At 38.0% G+C, this 17761-nt stretch overlaps 1 protein-coding gene across 5 annotated transcripts in view; it reads right to left on the bottom strand.

Annotated features, from left to right (window-relative positions):
• Positions 1–2515: 2515 nt before the first annotated feature.
• Positions 2516–17761, bottom strand: part of DOCK11 (dedicator of cytokinesis 11) — a 193257-nt gene continuing 178011 nt past the window's right edge. For all 5 annotated transcript variants that reach the window (XM_067723766.1, XM_067723763.1, XM_067723765.1 and 2 more), the window contains 5 exons: positions 13977–14187; positions 13416–13606; positions 12870–12970; positions 11248–11386; positions 2516–6759 (listed from right to left, as the gene is read on the bottom strand). In XM_067723766.1, the coding sequence (XP_067579867.1) occupies positions 6637–6759; positions 11248–11386; positions 12870–12970; positions 13416–13606; positions 13977–14187 (765 nt within the window). In that variant the 3' untranslated portion in view covers positions 2516–6636. The remainder of the gene's footprint in view (positions 6760–11247; positions 11387–12869; positions 12971–13415; positions 13607–13976; positions 14188–17761) is intronic.

Consider the following 17761-nt stretch of genomic DNA (forward strand, 5'->3'; position numbering starts at 1 on the left):
GCTCTGCAGCGGGAGAGGCCGCAACAGTGAGAGGCCCGTGTACCGCAAAAAAAAAAAAAAAAAAAAATTGTGGCGAATGGTCTACAATTCACGGATTGCAGCCCTGAACTGCTCACGTGATAGCTTCCATTGGTTTCCTATCAGAGGCACACACTCGGCATGCAGAATGAGGGGTCCAGAGCTTTTTAAGACTCTCAACTAGGAGATCTACTGAAGCAGTGATTATTACAAAATGCTACAATGCACAAAGAACAGACTTGTTGGTCAGAACTTGACTGAGGTAGGCTGAAAAAGTTTTCTAACATGGGAATGAAGCAACTAGAGCATACATTTTCTAGACAAAAAGAAAAGACTGATTTACTCAGTTTGAATCTAAGACAAAAGGATAAGGGAGTCAGAAAAACAAGATAGAGAATGTTACTTGATTTTACATGCACTCTATTATTATTTTTCCTTTGCATGTCCCTTGTGATACTGATTGGTTTTAATGGTCAGAGTTCACATAATAATTAAAATGAAGTTAATTTTTCAACTTCTTGTTAAAAACCCTGCCTAAGGTACTTCCTTAATGCACACACGCTAGTTCCTACCCATCCTTCAAGGCTGTGCTCCTCCACGAAGCCTTTTTTGTTCTACATCTAGAAAAGCTCTGCCTATTCAAGCACTTGCCATTACCACTGATTTGCTATTATCAGACCTCTTCATACCTTATGTGACTATGTCTTACCTTCTCAACCGCACTGTCTCTGAGGGCTGGGATATTGCCTTGATCATAATAAAAGCCCTGGAAGTATCTGCTTATCTAAACTGGTTTTATTTCCTAGAGACTGCTCAAGTACTTATTCTGTGGCAGGTACTGTTAGATTTCAGGGAAACAGAGGTGAAAAATTAGACACAGACTCTACCTTTACGGAGCTTACCTTCTTAGTAAAAAGGAAGAGAGGAAACTTTTTTGGTCTCTGTAGAAAGCTGCAGGAAGTTGCAGCAGGAGACTATAGGAAACAGTATATAATAGTTGAAAACACTGTGGACTGTGAGTTAGGACGCCTTGGTTTCATCTCTAATTTGATGTGTATCTTGAGTACATTTCTTAACCATTTCTCATCTATTTCCCTATATGTCATACACGGATCATATGATTACCAGGGGAAACTGAATTGGAAAACAGATGCAAGTCATGTTGGAGGGAACTTCCTCAACCTGATAAAAAGCATCTATGAAAAACCCACAGCTAATACCATACTTAAAGGTGAAAGACTGAAAGCTTTCTCCCAAAGATCAGTAATAAGACAAGGATGTCTTGCTCTCACCACTGCTATTTAACATTCTACTGGAAGTTCTAGCCAAGTGCCAAGTAAGAACATGAAATAAAAAGAGTCAAGATTGGAAAGGAAGAAGTAAAACTATCTGTATTTTCAGATGACATGATCTTATATAGAAAACACTAAAGAACCCATAAAAAACTATTAAAGCTAATAAATGCATTCAGCAAGGTTTCGGGATACAAGGTCAATATACGAAAGTCAGTTGTATTTCTATAAACTAGCAATGAACAATCGGAAAATGAAATTAAAAAAAACTCCCTTTACAATAGCATTAAAAAGAATAAAATACTAAGGAATAACTTTAACAAAAGAGGTGTAAGACTTCTAAACTGAAAACCACAAAATACTCTTGAAAGAAATTAAAGACAACCAAAGCAAACAGAAAAACATCCTACGTTCATGTATTGGGACACTTAATATTGTTAAGGTGGCAATATTCCCCAAATTAAGTTACAGATTCACAGCAAATTCTACCAAAATCCCAGCTACTTTTTTTTTTTTTTTTTTTTTGCAAAAATTGACAATCTGAGTCTACAGTTCATATGGAAATGCAAGGGACCCAGAATACCCAAAACAGTCTTGAAAAAGAATGAAGTGGGAGGACCTGTACTTCCCAATTTAAAAACTTACTACAAAGCTACAGTAATCAAGACAATGCAGTACTGGCATAGGGACAGACATATAGATCAGTGGAAAAGAACTGAGAGCCCAGAATGAACCTGTACATTTATGGTCAACAGATTTTTGAAAAGGGTGCCAAGACAATTCAATGGGGGAGAATAGTCTTTTCAACAAATGGTACGAAGACAATTGGATAGCCACATGCAAAAGAATGAATTTGAACCCCTATCTCACACCATATACAAAACCCAGCTTGAAATGGATCAAAGACCTAAAAGTAAGAGTTAAAACTCCCAAACTTGAAGAAAATGTAGGTATAAATCTCCACGACCTTGGATTAGGCAATGTCTTCTTAGGTACAATATCAAAGCACGAGCGACAAAAGAAAACATAGATAAATTGGACTTCATCAAAATTAAAAACTTTTGTTTCAAAGGACACCATTACAAAAGTGAAAAGGCAACCCACAGAAATATATGGAAATCATATATCTGATAAGGAACTTGCATCTAGAACATATAAAGAACTCTTGCAACTCAACAATAAAAAGACAAACCAATGTTTAAAAATGGGTAAAGAATCTGAATAGATTTATCTCCAAAGAACATAAAAACAGTCAACAAACACATGAAAGAATGATCAACTTCATTAGCCATTTGGGAAATGCAAACAAAAACCCCAATGAGATACCACTTCACACCCACCAGGAAGGTGATAATCAAAGAGGCAGATAATAACAAGTGTTGCTGAGAATACTGAGAAATTGGAATCCTTATTTACTGCTGCCGGCACTGTAAAGTGGTGCAGCTGCTGCGGGAAACAGTCTGGCAGTCCTTCAAAAGGCTAAACGTAGAGTTACCACATGACCCAGTAATTCAACTCCTAGGTATATGCCCAAGACAAATGAAAACATATCCACACAAAAACTTGTACGTGAGTGTTCATAGCAACATTATCAATAATAGCCCCAAAGCGAAAATAACCCAAATGTCCATCAACTGATGAACAGATTAAATGTGGTGTAGCCATACAAAAGGAATATTATTCAGCCATTAAAAAGGAGTGAAATTCTGATACATGCTACAACATGGATGAGCCTTGAGAATATTATGCTAAATGAAAGAAGCCAGTTCCACAGAAGGCCACATATTGTGTGATTCTATTTATATGAAATGTCCAGAATACAGATCTATAGATACAGAAAGTTGATTACTGATTGTCAGGGGCTGGGGGCTGCTTGGTGGGCAATGGGGAGTGACTGCTAATGTGTATGCGGTTTCTTTTTGGAGTGATGAAAATTTCTAAAATTAATTGTGGTGATGGTTGCACAACTCTGAATATATTAAAAACCCTTGAATTGTGCATTTCAAATGGGTGAATTGTACGGTGTGTGAACCACAGCTCAATAAAGAGGAAAACAGAAGAGAAAAAAGCATGTTGGAAAAAGTTTTAAGATGCCATACACAGAGGCAAAATCTTTGAAGGATTTAGTCACAAGTTCAATCAGGAGTTGGATAAACATACATATACACTTTTCTTCAAGTAACCATTACGTGGTTTGGGACTAGAAAAAAAGCATTATTGTAACCGGAACCAGATGAACAAAGCACTCTTACAGGCCAAATCCCAGGACAGGGGAATAGCCTTGCTACACAAACCCACACTCCCCACCCCTTTTACTCTACTCCTTTCCCCTGTGGTTTTTTTTCCCCCTTGTGTTTTGATAGCTGAAGTAGTATATACTGTTAGAACAAGACTGAAGGTAGCCCATCATTTTGTGGATCACAAGCCTGAGATATGTGTCTGATTATTAATATTTTCAAGAGTTTGGAAATTTCCTGTTATTCCAATACATTGCTCAGGTTCTGCATTTCAGATAAACCAGTATTTATAATCAAAGGCTTGGGTTTTTATTATGCTGACCTATTTAGTTTGTTAATTAACCAGTGAGTCATCTCTAGTTCTATGATACGTTGGTCAAGGTTCCAAGGCTGTTGCTACCACTGCTGCTCTTTGTTTCATTTCTAAAAAGACGTTGACAGTATTTATTATAAGCAGTCAAATCACATGGTAACAATAACAATCCCATCTAGAGACAGGATGCCATTGGTGCACTGGTTACTTGGAAAACCTACATGGAATTGCTTACTTTCTCTACGGGTTATCACTGTAGTGATAAACTAACACTACTAATGGTGACTTTATTCACATTTTACAATATGGTCGAAGACTATCAAAACAAGAGCTTCCAGGGGAAATTGGACTCAAGCTTAACTGCAAAAATAATCAGTAGAGCAGAAACGTACTCTTTGATGTGAATTAATCTGTAGAGGCCAAATCACTTCATGAAATCATTAAACTATCTAAACAGTAACACCTAATATATGCAGTGTTTCAAAACACATTTTGCTGGCTTTCTCTAGTCTAGCCCACCTTGTTCTCTGTATATAGCTTTCTGACCTCAGTCTGAAAGTTGGTGAAAAAAAATCTAGTGAAATTGTGCTATGACCCGGAGACCTCACCGGCCACAGAACACAAAATTCTCTTTAACTTTTCCTCTTTTCTCCTTAGCCATCAATAAGTCATGTCCAGTCTTTCCACAGAGTACCTCTTGTACTTGTCCTTTCTTCTCCATTCTTGTTCCCATCTATGGGTTTATGGACTCATAACTAAAAATAACATTTAATCAAGTAGTCTCTCTGTTCAAAAACCTGGACTGGCTCCCTCATATTTACTGACTAAAGTCCAAATACTATTAGTCTGGTATTCAAGGCCTTCCAAAATCTAGGTCTGAACTTTCTTTCCACTACTCCCCTGAACAAAACTGGTCTCATCATCCCCTGAACTTCTGCAAATTCTTTTTGCACCTTTGCTTATGATGTTCCTCCTGCCTAGAACACCCTCTCACCTTTGAAAGCCAGTTCAAGGCTTACTTTGCCCATGAAACCATCCCTGAACATTACAACTCACAGTGGCCTCTCATTCCTTGAATGTGATATGAGCTATGGGCAATGTCCTTCATTTGTCAATGTTCATATACAACTTTTCTTGTCTTATATTGTTAATTCTTGTTTTATTTAATTTTGTGTCTATCTTGCCTCCTCAACTAGATTGCAAGTTCCTTGGGGGCAGGGGTCATTTGTTATACTTTAAAAAATTATCCACAGGGCACAATACTTTGCTGGGGGACATGATAGGGACTAGTTATTGACAAAAGAGCACTGAAGTTTCCCCAAGATGCCTCATTCTCAGAAGGCAGCACTCTCTCTAGGTGACGGTTCTTTACATATACATGCCAAATATAATCACTTTAAAGGTGAAACTAACTCTCCAGTTACCCCAAGATATTAAGGAATTACAAACTGCCTCTGAAATTTCTGAATCCCCTATTAAATACAAAATTAACATTTCATAAATAATTTCATGCTCCCCTGAAAGCTTAAAAATGACATGTAAAGAAAAATGGCCAAGCCAGGTGCATAATCTCTAAGGTTTACTCGATCACAAAGCATTTAAAAAGCCAAGGCTCCATGCGACCCATTTACATATTTCAGTGTCTGTTTTCCCTTTTCTTTTTGGTCTGTAAAATAAGCTAAACTACATAAGAAAAATAAGTCTAGGACTTAAAGTTTACATGAAAGGCAGCCAAAATTATATGGATAATTCAAGCTAAAAAAGTTCTTCGCATCTTGGTTTCTCCTGAATTATTTAGGTAGTCTGAGGCTTCTTCATAGTTAGAGATGTAATCCCTAGCTAGCAGCTGCTAAATCTGTGGTGCTTACGTATACCCACCCAAGAAACGCTGCAACCATCAAGTTCTATCGAAATGCTTGTTAAACTTGTAAACTGATGATCATTGTAAATGATCATTACAAAATCCCTACCCTCAGAATCTGCTGCTAAAGCTTTGGAGTTGCACTGACTGCAAATCTCAGAGATGTTTTGTTTAGCTCTATAGATAGCCTCAGCTGATGAAGCTCTGGCAACGAACGTTGCTTGCTAGGCAAACCTATGCCACAAAGGAATCCCTTGTCTTGTACGTCAGAGAGACCAACTGGAGTACCTAGCATCACTGGATCAAAACTTGAAGGATCGGGAACCCTGGTATTTCTATATATATCCTTTCTGTGTGAAATTTTCCTTTTTAAATAATGCTTTTGCTTCCCTTAGCCCAGTCTTGACCACTGGTAGGCAAGATTTCAAATCATCTCCCCAATTGGAAGTATCCATGTTTTATGGAAATTTTATCAATTTTTTTCCTCCAAGGATTAGTATGATAATAAATTTAGCTTCCTGCCAAGAAAAATGCTAAGTTCAAAGTATTATTTCCTTCACTTCTAATTACAAATAAGTTTTACCTTTTATTGTGTTCCATTATACAATTTTACACAGTACCATTATTATTTTAAGCAACAGTTGAGCAAATCGAATTAACGTTTTTGAGCTCTACTTCTCAGTATATAGATTTACCTAAAAAAGTACAAACCAAGCACAGTGGTGCAATTTTCCAGGCACTTTCAAGTTGCTTAAATATTTACAAATATGTAAGCACCCTGTTTGAAAGCATGAAAATTTTGGTGTCAGGAAGAAAACACTCCATGTATATCAAATCTTTAAATTTTAACATTTGCACAGCTCAAAATATTCCTGAGAAGGTTCGTTCTTGTTATCACTTTACATCTGCATGTCCTCATATCTCAGCAGCGTATCTTGGGGAACCATAACCTCTGTCACTCGACGTGCCACTAATCGCACAAAATACATGTAATGTGTTGCTCATCCAGGGAGAATGCATTGTGTCTTCTTGTAAGATCTGAAACGAAAGAAATCTGCATGTTTATCATGAGGTAAAGTAGCCGCTGCCCAAGAAGTATGTGTATATGAAATCGCAGGCATGTTTCAATTTATCACTGACACTTAGCTATTTAAAATGACATAAAGCAGAAAGAGCAAAGAAAAACATTACCGACTCAAGTCTTCAAAGCTGTATTACAAAGGCAGCATATCAAAAAAGCAGAAAAGATCTGGTTACTCATTAAGAAACACAGAAGGCTGTAAAATGCAAAATTCAACAGAAAGCGAGAGGTAATACAATCTTTAAAACAATTTTTTTAACTGATGGTCATAACAAGAGCCCTAAACAGTGGACTCTTGGATACAAGTTTATAGATCATCTTCTAAGAGTGGTTCTCAGGATCACTGTGGGACTTTTCAAACATGCAGATACCCATGCTCCTTCCCTGGAGACTTGGGAAATAATATTAAGTGAAGAGAAAATAAGTGAACATTTCTAAATACATACTATAATTATATAAGCTAATTAATACAGAAGACTTTTCTTGGAAATAAACTTCATAAGTATAAATTTTATATCCCATAAACATATAAACATACATATTAGTATAGATGTTTTAAAAATTATCCACTTTTTTTAAAGATTTTTTTTTGATATGGACCATTTTTAAAGTCTTCATTGAATTTGTTACAGTGTTGCTTCTGTTTTATGTTTTGTTTTCTTGGCCGCGAGGCATGTGGGATCTTAGCTCCCCGACCAGGGGTCAAACCCGCACCCCCTGCGTTGGAAGGTGAAGTCTTAACCCCTGGACCGCCACGGAAGTCCCCCAAATTAAGTATTTTGTGTGCTCAAAAGCAACAGAGATCTCATGCGTGGATTAGATAGAAGAAAAGAATAGCGTACACATCACATCCAACCTCTTTACTATACTGTCCCAATTTAGGTCTCAAGCTTTCAATACTGGGTTCTCAAGTTAGCTCTGAAACTTCAGTATTAAGCCTGCAAATTAGTTTACAGTGGCAGCAACGCGTCATATCATTTGTGTTGCTACAAATCATGTCTTATATAAAGTCCGTAATAGAGAAATTTCCACTTATAAAAATCGTAACTCATGACACTAATCTGAAAGCACAGGAGAGGTTTAAGAGATGATTGATTATCCACAACTGTCAGATATGACGAGAAAATAGAGCATTCATCATGAACAAAACAGACCAAACAGAACTACAATGGCCACCACCAACTCTATCTAATGAAGACCTGCAATTAATAGTTTTAAGGTGATATACATCCCTTTTAAAAAGTCAAAAGCTTGAAGAAGTTTTTAAAAGGACTTTATATTTTAGTAAGTGTAACAGATTACATTGAAAAGGGCCAAGGATATCCAGGCCGTATCTTTTTGTCAAGTAATCATTTATGGAGCTCATAGATAATTTGCAATGCACAGCTATATTTTATCTTACTTTGTATTATTATGTTCTCCTTTGGGAAATAATATGTCTCAAAGTGTATGACTAAAAAAAGGCTCTCTTTTATATGAGAATCTAATAGGAAATACTGACTTACAAAAATTCACTATAAAGTCAACATTTGCCCAAAGTAAGGCACACCTGAATATGACGCGTTATGACAGTACAGCGTGCATAAATATAAACCAATAGAAACTAAGATTTTTCTTGGTTAGCTATCAATATATAATATCAAAGGTCTAAAATACTGGTCCCTAGAACTAAACAAAATAGCCATGGTTCGTGGAAATTAAATGAGAGAGACAGGTGGGAAATAAGACAGCAGGTTTGTAAAATCCACACTTGACGGTGTTAAAGAAGAGATGAGAGGCCCAAAATGGAGTCACTTGCGCTAAGCCCACGTCACCTGAGACTTAATACCTAACCTAATTGCAGTTTCAGCCTTTTCTAGGCAGGTAATCTTAAGCAGTCAAGAAAGTATGTGCATTACTTTCAGTCTGGAATTACCTGGTTGGCACTGGTGAGGTACTCCACCTGACAGACCCTTGCTGTGCCCCGTAGGAAGATGACCTTGCCTGAAAGAATCAGCTCTTTTCTAGAGTAACTTGTCCTGCCTCGTTCTACCTGTAAAAGTCTTCCATTTTGTAAAACTCTTCGGAGCTCCTTTCTGTCTGCTAGATGGGATGCTGCCTGACTCATGAATCACCGAATAAAGCCAAGATCTTTAAAATTTACTCAGTTGAACTTTTTCTTTTTAAACACAGGAAAAAATAACTTTATAAAACTACTACTCTAAATATCTTGATCACAGTAATAGCAGTGAATTGAACGATTTGCTTTCAAGTTGAATAAATTAGAGCTCAATGCTAGGTCATACGGTTGCATGCAAATTATATAACTGTAATATAATACACATTGGCTTAAAATGATGTAATTGTTTTATATCTTTTGTGAAGGAGGAGTTTTTGCTGTTTTTTCCCTATGGACTATGGAGAACAAAACCCCATAAACTGGCCAGATTCTAGGAATAAATTATGTGGTCTTATTTGATTCAAGTATACCCCAGAACAGTGATGGTGAAGTACCCACTGTACTCAGGGGCTGAGCTTGAGACACAGACAGTAAAGGAAGTGGAATGATTCCCTATCTTCCTAGCCCCGATCACCTGGCTGCTTTGGGAAGGAGGCCAAAATGGGCCTCTGAAAACTGAGCAGCAAAGGTATGCCTTGGAACAGTTTGCACTCACTCCTAAGTGGGCTAACGGAAGTAAAGATGGCGAAAAGAAGAAACAGATCACTGATTCCAGACTCCTCAGGCCAACAAAATTCCCAGCCATGAGAACGGGAGAGTAGGAGACTGGGGTGACTCGTCTCATTGAACAGATGGGACGATGAACGTCTGGCTGACTGGCTTCTCCATACTGAGAAGATGACCATGGTTAGAAAATTAGACTCCTGGTCACTCAGTGCAACCTTGGGCTAATGGTAACTAAATTTCCCCTAGTCCTTTCTAAGAGAAAGCATACATGCTAAATTCAGAGAGGTAGAGCCTGGAGTCGACTAGCTTTTGTTTTCCTCGAAACACCTCTTCTTTCACCCATCATTACACTGCAGTTCTTTGGGAACTAACCACTATTTGTAAGTCCATTTGTAAGTACACCCTTTGAGTGATGGTCTCACACAGGGGAGTGCCAAGCAATCAATGAAATGCAGATACCAGGACAGATGAGGTTCTCCTTTCTGGGACCAGTGTTAAGAACGGGTTCTCTAAAGGGTTGTAGTTATCCTTGTTTCTTTTAAGGAGCCTTAGTTTCTTAAAAAAATTGAGAGTTTGAAGAGTTTCTGAAGCAAACATTTATCTTATTGGCTGTTTTCCTTAGTAAGGAAATTAAGGAGACTTTATGATAAGCTTAACAGGCTCACGCACTGAGGGACCAGACCATCATGCTGTGACTTTTACAACTGTGTTGAAGATATTAAAATACCTGAGTGACAGTCCACGTCTAGAGTGGTTGTAAACACAGATTTCAGGACCCCAATGTAGGAATGACATTTACCAGGACAATTCAGGAGTACTCTGGTTTTAGGTAAGTAGGGATATGAAAGTCATAACTACTTAATCATGACATAATTTGGCTGTAAGTGGTGAGCAGATCTTTGCCTCTGTATTTTTCAGACTGTGTTCTACTAAGTTAGCTGTAATTGTCATTAACACTCAGTCATAAATTAAAATGCTAGGTTTTATGAAAAGAGAACTGGCTGTATGAGTATTAAGACGATTCCTGAATTTTGGAACTCACTCAGGATCTCACCTAAATGATGGTATAGTTGTCCCTTGGTAACCTTGGAGGATTAGTGCCAGGACCACTGCCCCCTGCACAGATATTAAAATCTGAGGATGCTCAAGCCCCTTACATAAAACGGCACAGTATTTGCATATAACCTATGCACACCCTCCCCGATACCTTAAATCATCTTTAGATTGTTTATAATACCTAATACAAGGTAAATGCTACGTAAATAGTTGCCTATGTGCAGCAAATTCAAGTTCTGCTTTTTGGAACTTTCTGGAATTTTGTTTTTCAAATATTTTCGATCTGCAGTTGGTTGAATCCGTGAATGTGTAACCTGCAGACAGGGAGGGCCACCTGTATCTAGTTTCTTACAGCTAAGACAGGAGTATTCATTTAGGGATTTGGCTACTGAGCCGATCATTTCACTTCTCTAGGACCCTTCTTGAGAGATTCTTATCCATGTTCATAGTAGATCAACTCAGACTCGCTCAGCTACTCGCTTCTAATGGCTCTGTGGCACAAAGAACCAAATGATTTATTATCTGAAGCACCCGCTAAAGCAACTGTCAGTAATTGCTTCCAATTTCATTTGTATTACATCATTTAAATGATTAAAGAAGATATGAGCAAATTCTAAAATAACATACTAATTTCAAGGTAACACATTTCAAACTAATAGATTTGTTAAGTAACTCTTGACGGACCCCGGATCACGTTTTCGTTTTCAACCACCCTAATACTTGCCTGCTCGTGAATAATGTCAGACAATTCTTTTACCATGTCTCTGAAATTTGACTTTAGCCCTTCATGGTACTCGATCTGATCCTCTTTAATTAGCCGCTCGTTTAGTTCCAGTGCAATGCTGCATGCTTGGATGAACTTCCTGTGGATGAAGATCAAAGATAAAGTTTTTTTTTTTTTTTTTTTTTGCGGTACGCAGGCCTCTCACTGCTGCGGCCTCTCCCGCTGCGGAGCACAGGCTCCGGACGCCCAGGCTCGGCGGCCATGGCTCACGGGCCCAGCCGCTCCGCGGCATGTGGGATCCTCCCGGACCGGGGCACGAACCCGTGTCCCCTGCATCGGCAGGCGGACTCTCAACCACTGCGCCACCAGGGAAGGCCCCAAAGATAAAGTTTTTGTTGTTTATTCCTGGAAAGTCTCACCGACAATTTAATATTTCCTTTAACCACGGCTTGCCTACAAGGAAGATTAGAATCCTGTATTTTCACTGTGCTTTTGCTAATGCCATCTCCTAAGTCTGAAATATCTTTTTCTTTCTTTTCCATCTTTCTCTTCTGCTTTCTTACCTCCTTCAAAATCCAGCTCAAAACATATACCCTCTAGGAAGCCTACTTGCTCAGTCATTTACTTGATGTGCTATCAGCTCAAGTTGTGCTAACATTAGTTTACATCTGTAGATAATGTCATTCATTCAAAAATATTTTTTTGGTACTAACTATGCACGCAGTACAGTGCTGGGTGCTATAGGCATGAAGTATCTGCCCTGGGCTGGTAAGAGTTGGGACAGAGAGTTGATGAGTTATCATAAAAGCATTTTTCCATGATTTCATGTGTTTATGTTTAATGTCCATAATTAAAAGGTAAGTCTCAGGGGACAAAGTACCTCACTGCCCACTTGTTTTGTATCCCTGTCATAGCAACTGGTAGAATCTTTTCATACATGCCAGGCATTAATAATTATTGAATGAATGACTACTGGTTACTCTGTAACCTGAAACAGCTGATAACAGAGACAGGAAAAGGAAATGTTATAAGTCTGAAGCAAATGAGTGGATAAGCTATCATCTTTCTCCTTAGCCTATTTACTCAGCTGTCTCTCTTATTCTGAATGTAAACTCTTTTTCTATATGAAACAGATTTTTTTTCCAACGCAAGAGCATTCAGACATGCCCTAGCTTAGAGGGATGCTCAGTCCAGACAAGACGTCACATGCCCTAGACTGGAAGAATCCAAGTGGAACTAAGGACATGGATAGAAGCAAGCTTCTCCAGCCCTTCCTACCCTAAATGGCCTGAAAAGCTGTAACATAAGGTCAGTCGGGCAAAGGAGGACATCACGTAATGAATGTAGGCTTGTGTTTGCGTCACAATCTCCAAAGCAATACAGTAACTTGTCATATTTAACGTCTTGGGTCACTAGGACATTGTTAAAGTTCTGCAGCAAGAAAGAAATCACACATTTCCTTACTACTTAAAGTACCATTAGAAGGTCACTTAAATGTTGTGAAAGAGAACAGAGAATGTCCTTTTTTGGAGGGACATTATTTGGTGAATATTTTGGTTTCTTTTAAGAAGAAAATGGAGTAAAAGAATAGAAGAATAATCTGAAAACTACAAAGCACTTACCTAAACATGTCTTTCAACTCATTTACTTTCTTAGGTGGATACTTGCTAGCTTGACTGTCATTTAAGAAAGCCCTTGCATATGCTAACGGACCTGCATTTACCTAAATTACAAAAGGAGAAAAATGAGAGAGCTGTTAGAATACAACCAAAACGTAATTTTTACAATTCTCTTTTTAAAGAAAACCAGTATGTTAAAAATCCACATCTGAGAAACATATTTACTATTCTTACTATAAATTTATTTGAAAAAGATTAACTAAAGCAAATCATCTGCAAAGGTAATATTCTAATAAGTTAGTTAATGATTTCTGATATGTAAATATAGGGCTTGGCTATAGTCAGAGGGATTTATGTTAAAGTTCTCTGACATAACACAAAATTTATGGAAATTGAACATAATTTCTTTATTAACTTAATCAAAAATGTACAGGTTTTTGCACTCAGTAAGAGTATAACAGACAATTACAATTAATGCTTGCTCTTTGCCCTTATGAAAGCAAGAGGAACGTCAAGATACATTTAATACATGTTTAGCAACCAACATACCTGCACTGAAACACAGCCCTGCAATTTAAGTTGGAGCTGAATCATGTCCACGTCAGCAGAAGAGCAAAGCTTCTGCAGCTCTGCAGTTTTATCTTTTATTTCATCAGTAGCAACATCAATTGGCTTTAAATTAATCTGCTGTTCATAGTTTATAGGGATCCTCTTCTTCACATATGGAAACGAGTTTGAAGCTATTAAATGTTAAGGTTGAACAAATGAGTTTTTAAGATAGTAAATCAAACAGGCAAATTAAAGAAAAAAATCTATTGTGCTTAATTCTCCCCATGCTTTGTCTGGAAAATACCTTAGGGACCAGATAGGCGCCTTATTACTTCAGGATTGAGGGAGAAATTCTCTTTATGAGATGACTCAGAGCAATCATGAATTACATACGGGAAACCAATGGTTTATAATGTAGCCATGTTTGTGCAAGCTAGTGACTGAACAGCAGAACAATGAATGATTAAAATTTCAGTTACATTTTCCTGCTGACCAGCTGCTGCTTGTGTGCATCAAAAAATGACCATGTCAAACAAAGAAGTTATGCCAAGTCCCACTTACTAGTCAAGATCGTACGGCGTTTGCACTGTTCTTCTATACAGCCTTGCTTTTTGCCTGATAATGTATAAGGAGCCTCAAAAACAAATCTGTTGATATTATGGTTTCTTTCAAACTCAGTTTTTCTTTCTGTGAGTTCTTTGTCATCAAAGTAGGGCTTCACATAAGTGACTTGGATATGAGCATATTTGGGATCAAGCTCTTTGACATTTACCTGTAAGGTAAGAAAGTTTTGTTTTTTATTCAATATATAGGAAAAGGGGGTACAGGTAAGCTACGAACTCCTCTGAAATCAACTGAGGACCATTGTCGCTGAATACACTGTGAGTTGAATACACACCTGGAAGAGGTCTTCGCTCTTTTTTCAAGGATTGTTTCCTTCTGATTATTAAGAAGTTACAGAAACGTATTTGGAGATTACAGAAACGTAGGCAGAAGATAGAAACTGTAATGCTACCACTCGGCAATGACCATTATTCACATTTTCATATATTTCCTTCCAATCTCTTTTCTATGCACATGTATTTACGAACCTGAGATCATGCTGAACATTGTTTTATAATCTGATTTCCTAAAAATATATTAAAGTGGCTTAACCGCACATCTGAATTCCACCTCTATAAAGTATATATTATAGAGAGGATTCGGAGAAGATGGCAGAGCACCAGAAATCTATCTTCCTACAGGGACAACAGTTACACTGGCAGAATCTATCCGATGTAAATATTTTGGAACTCTGGAGTCTATTGAAGACTTGCAACTTCCAGGGGAGGACCTGGACAGGAAATTACCTTAATTTTGATTTTGGTCTATTTTAGCTCTTGGCACAATGGCCGCTATCTGCACCTCACCCCTCAAGTACCATGGCAGGCAGCGGTGCACATGTTCTTGGACAGCTTGCGGCAGTCAGGATGAACAAGATGGACCCTGTCTTCCAAATACTGGGGATCTGATTGCTGCTTCTGATCACAGGGGGGCAGTCAAAGAGGCTGCAGGCCATTACTGTAGCACCTCTTCCCATTGTTGCAAGGCCCTCCCCCCTCTGGCTGAAGTGACTTCCAGGGTATTGAAAGGACCGGTAACTTTTCTCCCCCTCCTCCCTTCAGTTTCCTCTCTTTCCCCTCTTGGGAGCCAGACACTGGAGACTAGGGCGTTCCAAAGCAACTGCATATATGAAGGAAACTAGAAAGTCACTGCACATGCTCAGGGGAAGGCACAGGCTAAGGAAAGACCTGATAAGTCCCCAGGTTTACACCTCAGGCTTATCCCTGGCACAGAGACAGCTTACAACAATTAAAAACAAAACCAAAACCCAGCAAACTCTGGGACAGAGAGAGAATCTGATTTCCAGAGTGATCATGTTATCAAATTCAAATGTCCAGTTTTCAACAAAAAAAGAATCACAAGGCATACAAAGAAACAGGAGAGTATGGCCCATTCAAACGAGAAAAATAAACCAATAGAAACTGTCCCTGAAAAAGACCTGGCAGCAGATCTCCTAGAAAAAGACTTTAAAACAACAGTCTTCATGCTAAAAGAACTAAAGGAAGTTACGGAAAAAGTCAAGAAAATGATGTATGAACAAAATGTCAATATCAATAAAGAGGTAGAAAATCTAAAAAGAAACCAAAAATTTTTTTCAGAGCTGAAAAACATAATAACTGAAATGAAAATTCACCAGAGGGATTCAAAGGCAAATTTCAGCAGGCAGAAGTAATAGTCAGTAAACTTGAAGACAGGACAATGGAAATTATCAATCAGAGTAACACAAAGGAAAAAAAAACTGAAGAAGAGCGACAGAGCCTTAAGGAACCCGTGGAACATCATCCAGCAGACGGACATACCCATTGTGGGAGTCCTTGAAGGAGAAAAGACAGAGAAAAGGACAGAGAGAATATCTGAAGAAATAATGGGTGAAAACTTCCCAAATCTGATGAAAGACAGGAAGCTCAACAAACTCCAAGAAGGGTAACTCAAAGAGACCCACACTGAGACATATTAAAATCAGAATGTCAAAAGCCAAAGAGAATTTTGAAAGAAGCAAGAGATGAATGACTTGTCACACACAAGGGATCCTCAATAAGATTATCAGATTTCTCATCAGAAACTTTGGAGGCCAGAAGGCAGTGGACTGATATTCAAAGTGCCAAAGGAAAAAAAAATCTATCAACCAAGAATCCTGTATCTGGCAAAACTGTCCTTAAAAGTGAGGGAGAGGGACGACTTCCCTGGTTGCGCGGTGGTTAAGAATCCACCTGCCAATGCAGGGAACACGGGTTCGAGCCCTGGTCCAAGAAGATCCCACATGCTGTGGAGCAACTAAGCATGTGCACCACAACTACTGAGCCTGCACTCTATGGCCCGCGTGCCACAACTACTGAAGCCTGTGTGCCCTACAGCCCACATGCCACAAATACTAAGCCCGTGTGCTGCAACTACTGAAGCCCGTGTGCCTAGAGCCCATGCTCCGCAACAAGAGAAGCCACTGCAAGGAAAGCCCGCACACCGCAACTAGAGAAAAGCCCGTGTACAGCAATGAAGACCCAACGCAGCCAAAAATAAATAAAATTTAGAAAGAGAGAGAGGATGTGATTTAAAAACTAAAACAAAAACCACTGCCAAAAAAAATCAACTGAACACAAAAGAAGATAGTAATGCAGGAAATGAGAGACAAAAAAGCTATGAGACACATAGAAAACAGAGCAGAATGACAGCAGTAAAGTCCCTCCTTAATAATTAGTAATTAATTTAAATATAAATGGGTTAACTTCTGTAAACAAAAGACAGAGATTGGGAGAATGGAATAAAAAAAACCAAACATGATCCAACTATATGCTGTCTATAAGAGACTCACTTTAGCTCCAAAGACACACAAAGGCTGAATGTGAAAGAATGGAAAAAGATATCCCATCCAAATAGTAATCAAAAGAGAGCAGGGGTAAAGATACTAATATTGGAAAAAATAGACTTTAAATTTAAAAAGGTTACAAGAGACAAAGGAGGACGTTATATATTGATAAAAGGTTCAATACAGCAAGAAGATAAAACAATTATAAACATCTACACACCTAATAACAGATCATCAAAATATATGACGCAAAAATCGATAGACCTGAAGGGAGAAATAATAAATAGTTCTACAATAATAGTTGGAGACTTTAATAGCTCACTCTTATTACTGGATAGAACACCCATGCAGAAGGTAAGTGAGGAAATAGATGACTTGAATAACACAATGATCTAACTAGACCTAACAGACATATATAGAAAACTCTACCCAACAACAGAATACACATTCTTCTCAAGTGCACATGGGACATTTTCCAGGATAGACTATATGTTAAGCCACAAATAAGTCTCGATAGGTTTATAAAGACAGATATCATACAAAGTATCTTCTCTGAACACAATGGGCTGAAGTTAGAACTCAGTAACAGAAGTAAAATTGGAAACTTCACAAATTGGTGGAAATTAAACAACATATTCTTTGAAGAAATCAATGGATCGAAGAAGAAATCACAAGGGAAATTAGAAAATACTTAGGTATTAATGAAAATGAAATCACAACATACCCAAACTTATGGGACACAGCAAAAGCAGTGCTACGGGGTGGGAGGGGGAATTTATAGCTCTAACATTTCACATTAAAAAACAGGAAAGGTCTCAAATCAACAACCTAATTTTACAACTTAAGGAACTAGAAAGAGAAGAACAACTAAACTCAAAGCTAGCAGAAGGAAGGAAATAATAAAGACTAGAGCACAGATAAATGAAATAGAGAATAGAAA

Source organism: Pseudorca crassidens, chromosome X (assembly GCF_039906515.1).
Source record: "Pseudorca crassidens isolate mPseCra1 chromosome X, mPseCra1.hap1, whole genome shotgun sequence".
NCBI lineage: Eukaryota > Metazoa > Chordata > Mammalia > Artiodactyla > Delphinidae > Pseudorca > Pseudorca crassidens.